General features: G+C 45.5%; 1 protein-coding gene across 8 annotated transcripts in view; it reads right to left on the reverse strand.

Annotated features, from left to right (window-relative positions):
* LOC111249810 (pikachurin-like) overlaps positions 1–15,080 on the reverse strand; it is a 226,426-nt gene that overhangs the window by 40,655 nt on the left and 170,691 nt on the right. For all 8 annotated transcript variants that reach the window (XR_015327236.1, XM_022804158.2, XM_086988268.1 and 5 more), the window contains one exon: positions 3,095–3,214. Coding sequence is in view for 4 of the 8 variants with exons in the window: in XM_022804158.2 (XP_022659893.1) it covers positions 3,095–3,214 (120 nt within the window). In the remaining 4 variants the exon portion in view is untranslated. The remainder of the gene's footprint in view (positions 1–3,094; positions 3,215–15,080) is intronic.

Genomic DNA, 15,080 nt, shown 5'->3' on the forward strand with positions numbered 1-15,080 from the left:
TATATATATATATATATCTGTGTATATTTCGTGTATTATATATAACATATATAGTATGTGTATACTTCGAAATACACATCACATTGGTGTGTATCTAATGCTACTAAGTCTGTAGGTGGCTTCCTGCCTACTCGCACACTCTGTACCTTCCTGGTTGCTCGTCTGCTTCGCGGTTCGGCGTTGTGCACGCTTCGTCGAACAAGTATCGCATAACATGAAGATCTATATGTGCACAAGCAAATCAGCCTTCGTGTATTTTACAGACAGAAGATCAGAAAGCCAAGAGAAAGAAAAAAGACCAAAGAATCGGCAAAAAGAACATTCCTCTCTATCTATCTTTCCTTTCATACGAGAAAAGAGTCACTTCGGTAGTTGAAGACAAAAGGAACTCAGCTGAGTTGCCTGCTACACAAAAAGGGAGGAAACTGAACACGTTTTGGGATGCTGAAGTGCAGCAGGGGGCGTCTTCTCCCTAGTATGTAACGCTTTCGCTTGCCCTCTCTCTACGTGACGTCGACTACGGTTCGCTTCGATCACTGGCAGTCCCCGTCGACCTCCGGCAATCCGCTCTTGTTGGGTTGGCTGTGAGCCTGTGTAGGTATGTGTGTCTGTGTGTAGGTGTGTGTGTGTGCGTGCGTGCGAGCGTGTGGCATCAACAAAGAGCACCCCCAAAGCTAGTGGGGCATCTAGTGCGTATAGTGGTGGTAGTAGTGCATAGAGAGAAGGGTTAGGTTTTTTGGAATTCAGGAAAAGTCGAAAGGGCACCTGGGGTGGAAAGAGCTATATGTCTATCTGTGCATTTGTGTGTGTGCATGTATATGTTTGTATCTCTGTAAGTACGAATGGTTGCCTGTTTGTGAATACGAGTTCTTCTGCACAAACGATGCGCGTTACGTTATTCGCTATAGATCGTGAATTGCATAAGATTTAAGACGCATGAACGGCCGAGGTCCAACCAAATTGATAGAGAAATCGACTCGAAATGATAGCGCATAGATCGTAGCATAGAATGCAGGAAAGGCGAAGAATAGAGAAAGAATATATCTGATGATAAGACGAACGGCCGGGTCGTATTGGCAACATAAATTATTCTACCGCTACTAGGCACTGGTAGGCCGAATATGAATATAGTCGTATTGATTTCAGTAGCAGCAGGCTTCGTTTCGGAGGAAAAACGGAACCTAGCGTTTGACGGCGGTTGCAGTCGAAGTTACTTAGAAGGCCTGAGCATCAACAATGGCCAACTAGTCAACAAATCTAGACTATTAGTAGCAACTGCGCTTCTATTCTTATCAGGACTGTCGGAACGCTTTTCTGTTTCACTGTTTTTTTCGTCGTCTTTCTGTATCGTGCTTGTCTGGCTAGTTGTTTTAGGTGAGCCCGACCTGTAGCCCAAACAGGCTCAAACCTATACTACCGCTGCTGCTGTTACTACCACTGATGAGATCTTTGCTCAGGACGTATTTTGTTGAAAGCATGTCGACCTGCTTAACCGTTCCTTGCATGTGGTAACACTTGGCAGAGATGCTAGTAAGGCTCGTCTAATGACAAGCGTGTTGGTACGGAAGCAAATACTGATCATAGGTAGATATGACTATAGTACTTCTAGTACTAGTAAAAGGACACGGTAAACGATGACGACAGTACGCTAATGGCAAAGATCCGCGTTACTTCATCAACTAACGGGAATGACAGGGTTAAGGATGATCATGAAGAACGATTAAGAAGATCAGTTGACAACTGAACGTCGTTTTTAATACGAATCTTCAGTTATTAATAGGTACCGAAATAAGGTGCCTAGCCCTAACATCGGCGAACATGAAGTTCTTCGCTAGACGTATTCTTTCATTTTTTTCGTTGAACAGACCGTCTTACAGATGTTGAAGCAAGGATTATAATTATAAACTCAATTCCTCGTTCCCTTCCTAAGCTACCACATTTAATAGCGAGGCAAATTGATGTTGGACTTTTTTGCAGAACAGAGCAGGTGGCATATGAGGTTCTTTTGATTTTGAGCCGTGAAATCTTCAGAGGATCATCAATGGCTAGCTGTATAATTCTTTCATGAACTCAGTGTATCCTTTAGTATGATTAGTATTGCCAAAGAAGATATTCATATCTATTTTTATAGATCGTCTAGTTCCTGCTGGTCATCGCAGTGTTGTATCATGTAAGACATTCAAGACCACCTTTTCACACCACCCAAATAATCACGCTGTTAACTACAATCAGTTAAGCCCAGATACCATTCCCATTTCTAGCTTTGTTTTAGCGGAAAAAATGACACGGACGCTTTCAGTTTCAATAGCCCTGCATTAGCAGTAAGTAGTTCATTGAACAATAAATTAGACGAGACTCACCAGATCGTTATGCACAGCGACTGTACATTGTTAAGGTTCACTAAGAGGGTGCTTCAATTTACAAAAACAAAAAAGGAAAAGTGACATTTTTAGCACATTACCTTATTGCTGTTGTTATAACAACATATATTTTAGCCCAAAGCATGCATTTCCTTTTGCGTTTCTCAAGTATTTATAAGCGACAGAGCGTCGCCGAATAACTCGTATCTAATGCCATCCATACACTGTAATTCTATTATAGAGACAAATTACGCGTCTGTTAAGTCTAAGAATATTTCTATACACGTAATCAGAACAGCCTTCTCAAGGAAGGATAAGACAAACTGCCTAAGCGAGGCCACACAGACGACCTAAAACCCAGTGGTCGCTTCTAGAGCACCTGGAAACCGACATAGGGTGGAGGGGGTCTCGACTAAATAAGTGCGCTGAAGTAACCGTTTCTCTAACGACCGAGCGCACATCTGAGTACTCTTTACTACTGCGTGTAATGGTCGACGGGTGTGGGCAAATCTGGGTGGCTGGACGCGAGAAGAGCTCGTGGACGCGTACGGTACCGGATTGCGAATTGGTGAAGCTTACAAAACGACAGGCGAACATTGGATTCGGTTTCGGACAAGGGTAGCACACGGATGCAAAAGATAGTGTCAAGAGGTAAGGATGTGATCAGAGTCAGTAGTGGGAGAATGGGATGCGGGTAAAGTGGAGAAATAAGCGTGTAGTTTCTCGCGACTTACGGTGACAGCTGTAACCGTCAGTGGAGAGTACGTAACCTTCCGAGCAGCCACACTCGAATGTTCCATCGTGAAGATCATAGCACAGCTGCTGGCATGGCCCGCCTTCTGACTGGCACTCTCCTACAGAGCAAACGACAGAGAGACAAAAAGACAAGAGAACATAGGTGAGCACAAACCAGGAACGGCGAAGTTGGCAGCTGTTGTAGTAACGACTGCAGTACAGCCGTAAATGCCGCTATATATAGCTGAAAACAACGTGTCACTCCGTACCCATACCCGAACGCGCTTCGAGTGTTCATATAAGTACATTCTAACACACCGAGAGAGATCTGTTTGAGCTCATCTCACTAATATTTAATGGCCGGTTATGCGATAGACATGTACGAGAGAATCGTTGCACCGTTCCAGTATAGAAGTGCACTCTATTAGAAAAGAAACATGTGGAATACGCGTAAACGAAAATTACATTATTATCATTATGCTGTGAGCGTGCATTATATGAGATACGATATTTATAATTACATTTCCCAATGAAAAAAGACACATTTCTATCATATGCCAGCTACACGCAAACTTTCTACCATGTGAAAACCTGCATACTAGATTGCGTGAGTAATATTTTTGAGTGACTCTCGTTGAAAATGTTGTTGTCTTCGTATTATCCGTAATACGTTATATCGATTCACGTTCGCCTATCTTCACACGATGCACTGTTTAACAATATGTAGCACAAAAGCCTACCATATTTGTGCATTTTTAACAATACATTTTCAAATTACTGATGATTGAACGAGGAGAAAAGAAATGTGGGGATGAGACGCATCAATATGCAGTACACTGTGCACAATTGTGTGCACTGCTAGCTTTTCTGGCTAATTCTACGTTTTTCTCTTATTATCTCTATTATTTTTCTCTTATTTAACGATAGTGCGGCAGTGATTTTGGGCCCAAGCTCTCTAAAAGGTAAATCAGTTACTTTTCTCATCCACTACTAACAGCTACCTGGCCAGATGCACAAGAATTAAAAGCTCGTTTGAAAATTGTTAGGAACAGTGGAAGCACTTGTAAAAAAAACTCTGTCGTGTGCACATTATTGGAGAATGCTCAGCGTATGGGTGCTGCGATGTAGCACAGATACGACGATATGGACCGTATCAGATAACCGTTCAGCCATCGTTTCCGCTCATCGGGTCCGAGGAGTTCTGCCAGAAGCATTCATGCTCGGGAACATGTCTCAGGATTGGCCCAGTTACGCTGCCCCAGCAACACAGCAAACTTTTGGCCCCTTCGACTCATTTTCTACATTTCGCAACCAGGCTAACTGCGGTCATTCCGTTATGCCCACCTCCCTTCTGTGTCGCTGTCCTGTTAGCATTTTTAAATAATCAAAAACTCATCAATCCCTTTTCTCGAATACCCCCGATAGTAATAACAGCTCCATACGGTTTGACAGTCCTGCGGTACTCTGTTTTCAAGGGAGAATGGAGGAGCTAACAGACGGATGGATCTTGAATACTGAATGTGCCTCGAGTACCCAGTGCGCCAGATACCATGGGGTACAGACGCCGTATGCGGAAGAGAATGACAGAGGCCGAGCAACCATTAAACGCCGTGCGACGCAGTCGCCACTGACCCGTGGAAGAAATGCAGAGCGCACGATAAGGTTGGCCATTAATGATTTTGTTGCGTTTGAACTGCTTCTGTCGCAAGCGCCCTGGCTACTGTTGCCTCCTGGAGCACTGCAACGGCGCCTATGGGCTGTAATCCCGGTGGAACGCAACAGGAAGCTTTGAAGCAACGGGTAATTGGGGATTGAGGTCACAAGTAAAAAGGTGAGTATAAGTGCCACTGAATAGCCTTTCTCGTCAAGCGTGGCGTTTGTTTGAGAAGGACTCCTAAAGAGCTTTTGATTTTGGTTTGATTGCGGACTCGTGAGCTGGCCGACCGGCCAGCGTTGGAATCGTACGAAGCAGTGCGGAAGTAGTTCAGTAAGAAAAATATGGTATTGATTTTTTGAAAACGCGTGAACAGGAAGGCCACGGTTGGAGCGAGCCATCACTGTACAGTCAATCAGATATTTCTTGGAAATCTTTTTCGCCACGTTAGTTTCCACCATTTTGCGGATCTTTCGCTTTTTTTTTATTTCTCTATCTTGTTCGTTTTTGTTACGACCGAGACAGCGCCCCCTGTCGGAAAGAACGCTCTTGTGTGCAACTGTTGCAGGTTCGTATTGAACTAGTTGCTGGGAACTACTTCAATCTAGGAGGTAGTGCCATCTCCACTTCGTGTGTAGTTACGTGTACACTTATGAATATCTTATGATTACGAAGTGCAGTATTAACGGCATGGGCAGATGCCAATCATCTGAGTTTTGCTGGCAAGTCGCTAGATAGGCCCTAAGAGGTAGAATGTGCAGGAGGTATCCAAGCTTACCCGGACCCGCCGGATTCGCGTGACGTTTCGCCGACGATTTGCAGCATGCAGGCTTTCACATTATGTGGATGCCTCTCGACACCGATTTCGCTGTATTAGAAATGAATACGGCTTTATTAAGCGGGACACCAACACTTTGTTACACTGTACACAATATAAGCACCCCCGTGCAACTGCTTCAGCATTTTCAGGACATATTGTGTTCAACGTTCCTTAACGACGCTGTGATCGTGTCTTTTCCATTGTGCGCCTTTACGCAAACACAGAAGCCCTTTTCGCATCGAAGACCATCTGACCATATAGACAGTACTGGTCTAGCAGTAAGCTTGACCTTTGCGAACAGTTGACAGTGTGACACTCACTGAGTTTCTTTTACGAAACCAGCAGACGAACAGCCGGCAGACACAGTCCACTATAATGGCAAATGAACCCACTATATATTCTATGCTCGTTAAGCAGCAATATATCTCTTAACCTAAAGCACGTAGTGTACCATGCCACTATGTGTTAGCATGTTACCATATGCTCTAGCGTCTGTCTTGGGTCTGCTTGGGCCCCTGAATCAGGCAGTTTTTCGTCTAGGTTGATTCATGCAAACCTAACAAACTCTACATAGCAGCAATTATGCCATTCTATCTCTAGTTCTGTCAGAGCAACGGGAACTGGCCACTCCAATGTTTGTTTGCTCGGGGAGCAATGTCAATGCCATATCCTGAACGCATCGTACGTAATGGGCTAGCTGACTGTTCATTTACGGAGCAATGTTTACGTACCTTACACGCACTGGGAGTTAAATCTGGCAAAGTATGGTCGGCGACATAGTGGCGATACGCATGTTCTGCTATATAGTTTTATTGGCAGCATTTTTGTATACATACCAGATGCAGAAGTGAAGGATTGTTGTTTCCTAGCTAGAGAATTATTAAGCCAAAGTGGACACGTTAATGACCACTCGCAGAGACTGCGCAGTCTCAGCCCTCGGGGACGTGAGTGAACATACTTAGCTTCGTAGTTTCTTTGAGTAGGTATATGCGATCCCCGTAAACAAATGAGTCATGAAAGATAAAAAGAGAAAAACTTGATTCGTTGATATACGGTACACTGGCCGCAATGAGACTCGTTAGCAGCGGTATACGAACGAAGTGCCTTAGACCGAGTCGCTTGCTCAGAAATCGCAAAGCACTGAATGATAAGTCAAGAAAAATTGTACCGGCTTAATGAGAAGCGTGTCATACATCTATGACGGACCTATGAGGAACCTATGTTATTTTATATCAAGTCACGGTGACAATTTTGAATACCTGTAAATTTTTTTTGCTAAAGCCAGAAAAAGATCTGGTTAATAGGCGCCCTTTAAGCGTCATCAAATGTTGAAATGCTAAACAGATTTTGTAAAAAGATATAATTTTCATTTGCAATATTGTTACACAGCTGTTCGTGCGTTATTATATATTTAAATACTGAGGTAGCTGTAGATCGGTAAAAGGCTGAGCTTACAGATGGAATGTTCCCATATTTACGCCAAAGGATGAAAGTGTATGCATATTAGAAAATGCAAATTGTGACCCTATATTAAAGGCCTTCGATTATCTGTCCATACCTTCTTAGCCTGTTAAAACACAAAAATGCGGTAGTTCCCCAAACTTCTTAGGTGCAACGTAAGCCGCATCTTAATCTACACCACATTTTCTAGATCCGAAAACTTCGGCCCCAACGAAAATGTTATAGACATAGAAATCGGGAATTCATTTATGTGGAAGTTTACGCTGGCAGTCATCAAAAAAACTCCGTCAGAACCGGAGCATTTCGTACTGATACATGAGTTCACTTGAGGTTTCCGAAGCTTTCGCAGGGCAGTTGCCAAAGAGATTTACGGAACGACAGGGTCTAAGCAAGGAGGCATTTAGAGAGGAAAGGTTGAACCTAGCGAAAGAGAAGGAGCTGGACGTTTTTGTGTACAGTTCAAGAGCGCGCGAGGCAGTTGAGAAAAGGTGGTAAACGTCACCTAGGCGGCAGTGCATGACCGGCTGTGTTCAGTTCAGATTTAATTTCGGCTATGACTGCACTTTTCAAGCCGCCCACACCGCGCCCCATTTCCACCAGTTCCCGCCTGATTGACTCTTTTATTAACGCAGAAAAAGCGCAAGTTGTTCGTTGATTCAGTTGTCGTTCGTTCAGAAGCATTCAGATGGCCGCTGTACCGATGGCAGGAGCAGTGGCGGGTGGTAGCGGTCAGCAAAAGACGTTTTCAGCGATGCTTCATGCTCTTTCGTTGTCTGGAGTCTATTGCTCACGTTCGTTTCACTACGCGGCCGTCACCCGGTGGCAACTCGCTTGGCGGTGTATAGCTCGTGGCCTTGATGCCGCAGGCCATCGGTAGGCCGCTGTAGGTACTTGCCATCCCCTGCCTTTTCAGCCGGGTTTGGCTGATCCCTTCTTGTGTCTTCTTGTGTTGAGGAACACTACAAAGTGTTCCTCCACTGAAGGCTTCCACATCGACGTTTTGCTCTCGGTCTTCACCGCCGAATGGCTCCTTTCCACAGCTATCCAGATTGTTTCAGGCGAACCCTGAAGAACAATCGAATAGCGCGTTCCAGAACGGCCAGGCTGGCTTTGGTGTCGAGCGTCACTCTAGGCATTTCAGCTAGCGTTTACTTGGCCTGCCTGGAGCATTTCCCCCGGCTGGCTGCTCCTCTCTTGGATTCAGGATTCTGAAGCGACAGAATGTGCAATGTCGAGACCCTAGCGCTTAAAGTCACATTCCCTATTTGATACGCGATCTAACATGGCTTAGAATCATAGCCGAGACGACCCTAACCAGCATCAGTACCAATCGCCATTGCTATAGCGGCAGCAGAGACAAGAGTCTCAGTCGCCCCACACCCCCGGCTCTTCTTGCTGTTGTTAATTAGAAGGCAAAGCTTTCTACTCGCTCCACATCAAAGCTGTCTAACGCGTCTAGCCGGCGCCGCATCTGGAGAAGCTGAAGCTGCTGGCCTGGTTCGAAGCAACAGCCAGCCACCATGATAGGCAGCAAAGCCGTCTGTGGGAGCTGTAGCGACGGTTAATGGTAGAGCTACCGGCAACAACAGGCCGTTCTCCTTACAAAGCGCGCTCCAACGATCGGGAATTTCCCTACTGCTGCGCTTCCTGTCTTGTCTCTGCCTGTGATCATTCACTTCACACAGAAATCCGGAAAACTATTGCTGCCCCTGACTTCAACCAAGTACTTCCCAATCGTCCGCTATTCAGGCATCCATTCGCTGACTGCAACGGCTGCGACGAGATAGAGGCAACGGAAGCCAGAAGCAGCGCAGCGCTGGATAATGAAAAAGAAAAGGGGGGGGGGGGGACAAAGGGCTCTAGGAAAAATGGGCAGCCTTTATGGAAAAACCTCTGCCGTTTTCCCAGCTCAAACATGAGTCATTCGGTGTTATTCCAGCTCCAAGCTTTTCTATTGCCGCCTGCCTGCTTACGCCATAGATGACTCTTGCAGTCACCATAAGCAAAGACGACGATGTCGCTTGACCGCAAGGGAGACAAGGCCGAGATGGAAAAAGCACACTCGACCGCTAGCCTGCTGAGTCATTCAGTTTCAGGGACCCGGCCTGGCGAGGACCTTCTTTGTAAGTCAGCTTATGTATATGTGTATGTAGTGTATGTATATGTTAAGTAGACTGGCCTATAAACAGCATTGGTGAGATGGCAGGCGTATCCAGATCGACCCGTACATCGGGCTTGCATAAACACAGGACCGCAGAAAATATACATACTGACGTGCAGCACATTATACCCGTAGCCACAAGTTGATCATTTTTTAACAAAACCACAATAGAACATTATTCTTAGTTTAGCTTTATTTCTCTAAGTAAGGATTCGTTATCATGTGATCGTATTATGCAAAATACATACAGTAGTATACGTGTGCGTACGTACGCAACGAGTAAGTGGTAGTATTTTGACGCCGCAGCAAAATCACTTGCCATAGATCCCATCAATAGACAGCGAAGTTACTATGTCTTCCCTTGTTGGAGAACGAGACTATTGTGCTCCATTCCTCGATAGTGGGCCTTTTAAGTTCCGCGCACAGTCGCATACAATTATATTGTTCCTAGTACTAACTTCCGCCAGATCTCACCTTCGAGGGCGTAATAGCGGTAGATCAAAGAAGAAAACGATGAACCGAAGACAAGACAAAGATCAGCTAACTCGCTGGTTCGATTTGCTCTGCTCTATGTAATCATCAAGCAAATTTAGCCAGCGGCTCCAACTATAGATGGTTGTTCCAGTACGGCGTGAGTAGTGCTACAGCCATAGTAAGGGTCATGCCTTGCTAACTATCGCATGAAAACCAAGAAGCGAATCTTCATTGGGAAGCTGGGGTACCCAGGGGGTGATGTAGCGCTGCTATTAAGTGGCTAGAGAGGTAGAGAAAGACCGAAACACGAAATGGCGAGAGTTGATTAGGGAACATCGAGAGACAGTGTCTGCAGTAGCAGCTGCACCTGCTAGGAGATGCGAGACAAGAAATATGCTATAATCGAGTTATCAAGACTTCTCTTTGGCTTTCTCTGCTGGTCGCCAAAAGAACTTTAGCCAGCAACAGAGGGGAAATAAGCAGGCAACGGCCGGGGACCCGGAGGAAACCCGGCATTGCAGACGTCGCGGTCACCTTGTAGCCACCAGGGAATGCCTGTTTATCCGATTCATCGCATGAGCGAGCATCTCGCAAGCGACTTTCATAGTAGCAGCTGCAGCTTTGGCAATGACATTCCGCAGCAGAAAGCTGTATCTTGGCTTAGCTGCCGTAACCACAAATCGTCTGAGTAATCTTTTTCGCTGTGCCCCTGTAGGAACAATTTGGGCATTAGCACCAATAAAGCCCCTGTCCCTGATAACACTTTCGTGGTGAGAACAAGTCCTCTAAAGCGTTGTCTACCTGTGTACTGTCAATAGGAGATAGCCAGAAGCAAACATTTCTCATTGTAGGAACCATGATCGTTCCGGTTACAGCGGCAATGGTCAGCTGCTGACAAAAGTCTCGTTGTTTATTTATAATTAGAAAAATCTGTAGTTATCCATCCGTTTGGATTGGAAAGAAGCCATACGACGATTTTCGTACCAAGCCAATTCGCTAAAACGGGGATCAATTATTTAACACGTCGAAATCTACTTTGAGTAAAGAACAAAGTGCTACTGTAGTTTATTAAACCATTTGCATAGGAATTATCCTGTAAGTAGGATAGGGTTCATTAAGAACACGCATTGTCGCACGCTTGACCATACCAATACGTGCACTTCGTCTCATCGTTAGGACGCATAGAAACTATCCCATCTGGCTGATACGTAGTAGCATATATACGCCCCACTTGACACGTCAGTAGAATAGTTGCCAACCTGAACTGCCCGTGACACACATTTCTGTTATTTTTGCTTGATTGGGCGAAGAGGCTTCTTTGGCATGCGTTACACTTCCCTCCTGCAACCGTCAGGAAACAGACCTTGCCAAACTGTGTAAAAGCACAGACTAGCGACGGCATTTGTGGCTCGTTGGACTAGATAACGTATGCCAGAAAATACGACCGCTCATAGGAGTTTCGTAGCGCATACTCCGTACCGCTATACATAGCTCCATACAATGATTCCCTTGGTCCAAAGCTTTTCTGCTCGAAGCAAGAAGGCTGGACGCGTGCTAATTCCAGCCAATCTTGAATCGTCTGACACATCCCGCCCGGCACCCCTCACACCGTTGTCTCCACATAGCGTCCAACAGATGCGGCACCGCTTTCAGAATCCCTGATAGTAAGAAACCTTTCGTTCCTTTGGGGCAGTACTAGCCCATTCCCTGGCAGGGGACATTTACCAGTACAAACGCTGCGATGGCGGTATCAAGGCGCTGTCTGCTACCTTTCGCTCACGGCATTCCCCAGATCTTTTTCTTCTTTTGCGTCTAGCCTTTTGACGTTTCCATAGTCGTACCGTTTATGTGCCCACTAACTCTAGGTTCGGCATACCCTACCACCGCTCGATAGCTGTCGAACATCGGCGGTGTGCCTGTGGGTATGTGTACCTTAACCCGCCTTATGCCAGTAACCTTTTACAGAGCTAGCCAGTGTGTCAATTCTGACGTGTCAATTTCTCAGGGAACGACTCACAGTGAATGGTGTGTGGCCTGCTGCATCAGTTCGGTCCCGCCTGTGTTAAGTTGAGCAGCATCTGAACGGGCAGCTGCCACAGTTGCGAACGCCCTGGCTGACAGCAGCAGCAGGAGCAAGAATTAAGTCGCTTGTCGTGGAGACGTTTAAAGCGTACGGTGCGTAAATATGTTGTGACACACATTAAATCGATTACTTCTGATGCGCCTCGGGTCTGACGCTCCATACCGTTTTGAAGCATATAGTACATAGCGTGGTACAGCATGAAGGCTGACCGTTTACAAACCAGTCAGTCCACGGGGCTGTTAAAGCTATCTCCTAGCGTTTTTCCTCTATATTTTCGCGAGCGGTAGAGAAAAGGCGAGCTGTTTACTTTATAATAGTAGACACAACTTGGCCTTTGTAGACTCACACCATCCATTGGCTACTCGTTACGGCATCCATTTAGCTTCGACTCCTTCTCAGTTGTCCGTTGCACGATGATCAGCGGCGAGTGGTCGTCATTACTTTCTCGAAAGACAGACATCTCGCAGGGTCTGGTCTTCCGTATGCTAACCAGAGAATTGATAGGGCTTACGTTGTTTGCTGCTGGAATAGGGCCGACATTTACAACGAAAAGGTGGCTTCCAGCGCAGAACACCAGCCTTCTGGATCGTATCAGCCGTCAACAGGCTGCCTGCCATCCTAGCTACTTTGTAGAGCAAGATCCAAGGGTGGGTGGAAGCAAAATGGGAACGAATGGAGAGACAAAATAACTGCACGAGTGTATGCGCGCTAAACTATAGTAACAATGGACGGAACAGAGCGTAGCCAGGCAGTCGTCCATGGTTGGTAATCGTCGTCGTCTTCCGTTGCCTCTTCGTAGCATATTCGTCCACATTTATAAGGTGAACCCTCTAAACTAAGCAAGCATCTATATAGAACTCTTGACTGAAGGCAAGAGCACAACAACGCAGAGGGTAATAGCTAAATGAAATAAAACATTTTACCATTCTAGACTTCAACTGGAATTGGTAATAAACAAACCTTTCACCGCTCTAAACATTCAGACAGGTTTGAGGACATGGAAACGCCACTCGGATTTAGCTCGTAGCCCTATATTACCTAGAAAGGTGCATTTTGGTTAACTTCTTTTAATGGGCTCTGTCATCGTGGGAATATGACTATATAGACTGCTTGTGGTTCGCGAAAATGTACAGAAGAAAGGTCGAACTACAAAATTGGATGTGACTTTTGTACCGATCAAGCTAGTCGTTGGAAGCATGCGCCTTTCCATTTGACCCCTGTATCTATATTCCCCGTTCGATCCAGAAATAATAATAAGAACTGAATTTAGTGGCATAGATAAAAGTTTCCACCATGGTCCGTAGAGAGATGCGGACCTTAAAGGTCGCTTAACTCTTAAAACACAAAGGCTGTTACTTTACTGCCGCTGCCTACCACTACCGCACATATGCAGTCTGCTAAGCCTAACCTAGACCAAGCCACATTTATCCGATACGTTACATTCGCATTTGTCAATCCAGCAGCGAACATTAGTCGTCCATACCGTAGTCCATCCGCTGCGAGGGATGGCTCGCGTCCTTTTTGCTGGATACCCAAAGCCACCCTTATCGCTACAATCGTCATCGGCGCCTCGTGGGCAGCCGAAGAAGCTTCGCTAAAACACGAATCAGCGGACCAAGCGGCATATAGAAAAGCGCTTGCCTTCTTCCTCTCATATTAAACTCAGGAGAATCCATGGTTATTATCTGCAGTTGTCCTACAGTCAGTTTGGGCCTAGCAGCGAGGCATGGGCAGGCTCCCAGAGAGAGCCAATGTATAAGAGTAAACGTGATATAACGTTACGATAGCAAAGGACACCACAAGTTAGATACGACCCTTTAGATCGTGCTGATATAGATGGAAAGGATACAGCTCGGACTCCGGTTCAATTTGGGGCAACTCGACCCACCCCGGCTGAGCTTGGCCATACGTAACTCAGCAGTTGACGGAGCAGCTGAACGAGAGTAAGTAGCATCGCTTTACGACTGAATGTGCGTGCGCTGTAGTGAGTGAGTAAAGTGTGATCTTTGTTGCTCTCTACGCGCTTTGGCGGCCTTTTGCAGCATGTAAGGGTCTGTCTGTAAGGCTGTCCGGCAAATCCTAGGCGTTCGACAAGGAAGACGCAACGGGGAATTGGGCATCGGCAGGGCGTTCGGTGTCTGGCCTATCGTCTTCATTGAGCTAGGTCTGCATGAACAACCTTTCAGCGTCCACTCAGCTTTCATCTCTTAGTCCCTTACCCGAATGAATTTATGTCTACACTCCAACCAACAGCTGTTTACTGCTAAACGGATACCCGGCCATTTGCCATAGCGGAAGCACGTTCGCAACTTCCACGAGTGGTAGTGATGCTTATATGTTGGTAGTGGCAGCCTCCATGAGCGAGAGGTCCTTTGAACTGTCCCTTGGCCGACTGTCGTGTTTCATTGGCATGGCCTTGTTGCAATAAGCTCCACGGCTGCATTTGGACGGATATACAACGATACATTTGATACAAACATGCACCCAAACATGGTTACGCGTTTGGTCCATACAAATGTATCTATATACAGGAACGCTCAAAAGTAGGCTTACAGTTAAAGCAAATGCGCTCTATCGGTAATTATGTACAGGCAGACAGAAGTGAAAATAACTGTCATTATCACCATTACCATCGTATTATTATTATTATTGGAAGTGTTGATTTATTATTTTATAAGGGTGTTACAATATTGATAACTTCCTCGAAGATTATCGTAACTTTCAAGCGTACATTACGTTTTGTGCTGTCAGTCTATTGACAGATAGCAGCACCTCCCGTGGATCAATACATAAGAATCCCAATACATAATCCCGTCATTTCAAACCTCTTTCATTTTGTAACTTGCTTATTTAAGTAGAGAAAGTATTTGAAGTTTAATCGAGCAAGTCTATGGGGCCTGTTCGGCTTAAGCCATCGCTTTCTTCTGTGAAAGCTGTGATTTCCAGTCGTCATAACTATACGACCGTTATCATACATTATAAACTATCTTTTCGCACCAAGACAAAAAAATCATAGGAGAACCGTTTAAGAAACGAGATTGCTCACCGTTATTGACAATAGAAATCTTCTCCGTTAAAAATGTACCATCATGAATGACGGTGAATAGTCGTATGACGTTATTGTGAAACAAGAAACACACTTTGACAGACAATATTTGCATACATTTTGTGCAGAAGTATCCACTAATATACCCACTTTCACCCCACTTTTAGCTGCTAGCCTGCTTTTCTGCTCGAACGTGTAAGCCTATTTTTCCTCCTTGTATATACATGAAGGGATAGGGCTTTCACAAGGGCCGCTTTGTTTACTTCCTCTTTTCGTCCTCTATATA

The sequence above is a fragment of the Varroa destructor genome, unplaced genomic scaffold (assembly GCF_002443255.2).
Source record: "Varroa destructor unplaced genomic scaffold, Vdes_3.0 BEIS01000004.1, whole genome shotgun sequence".
NCBI lineage: Eukaryota > Metazoa > Arthropoda > Arachnida > Mesostigmata > Varroidae > Varroa > Varroa destructor.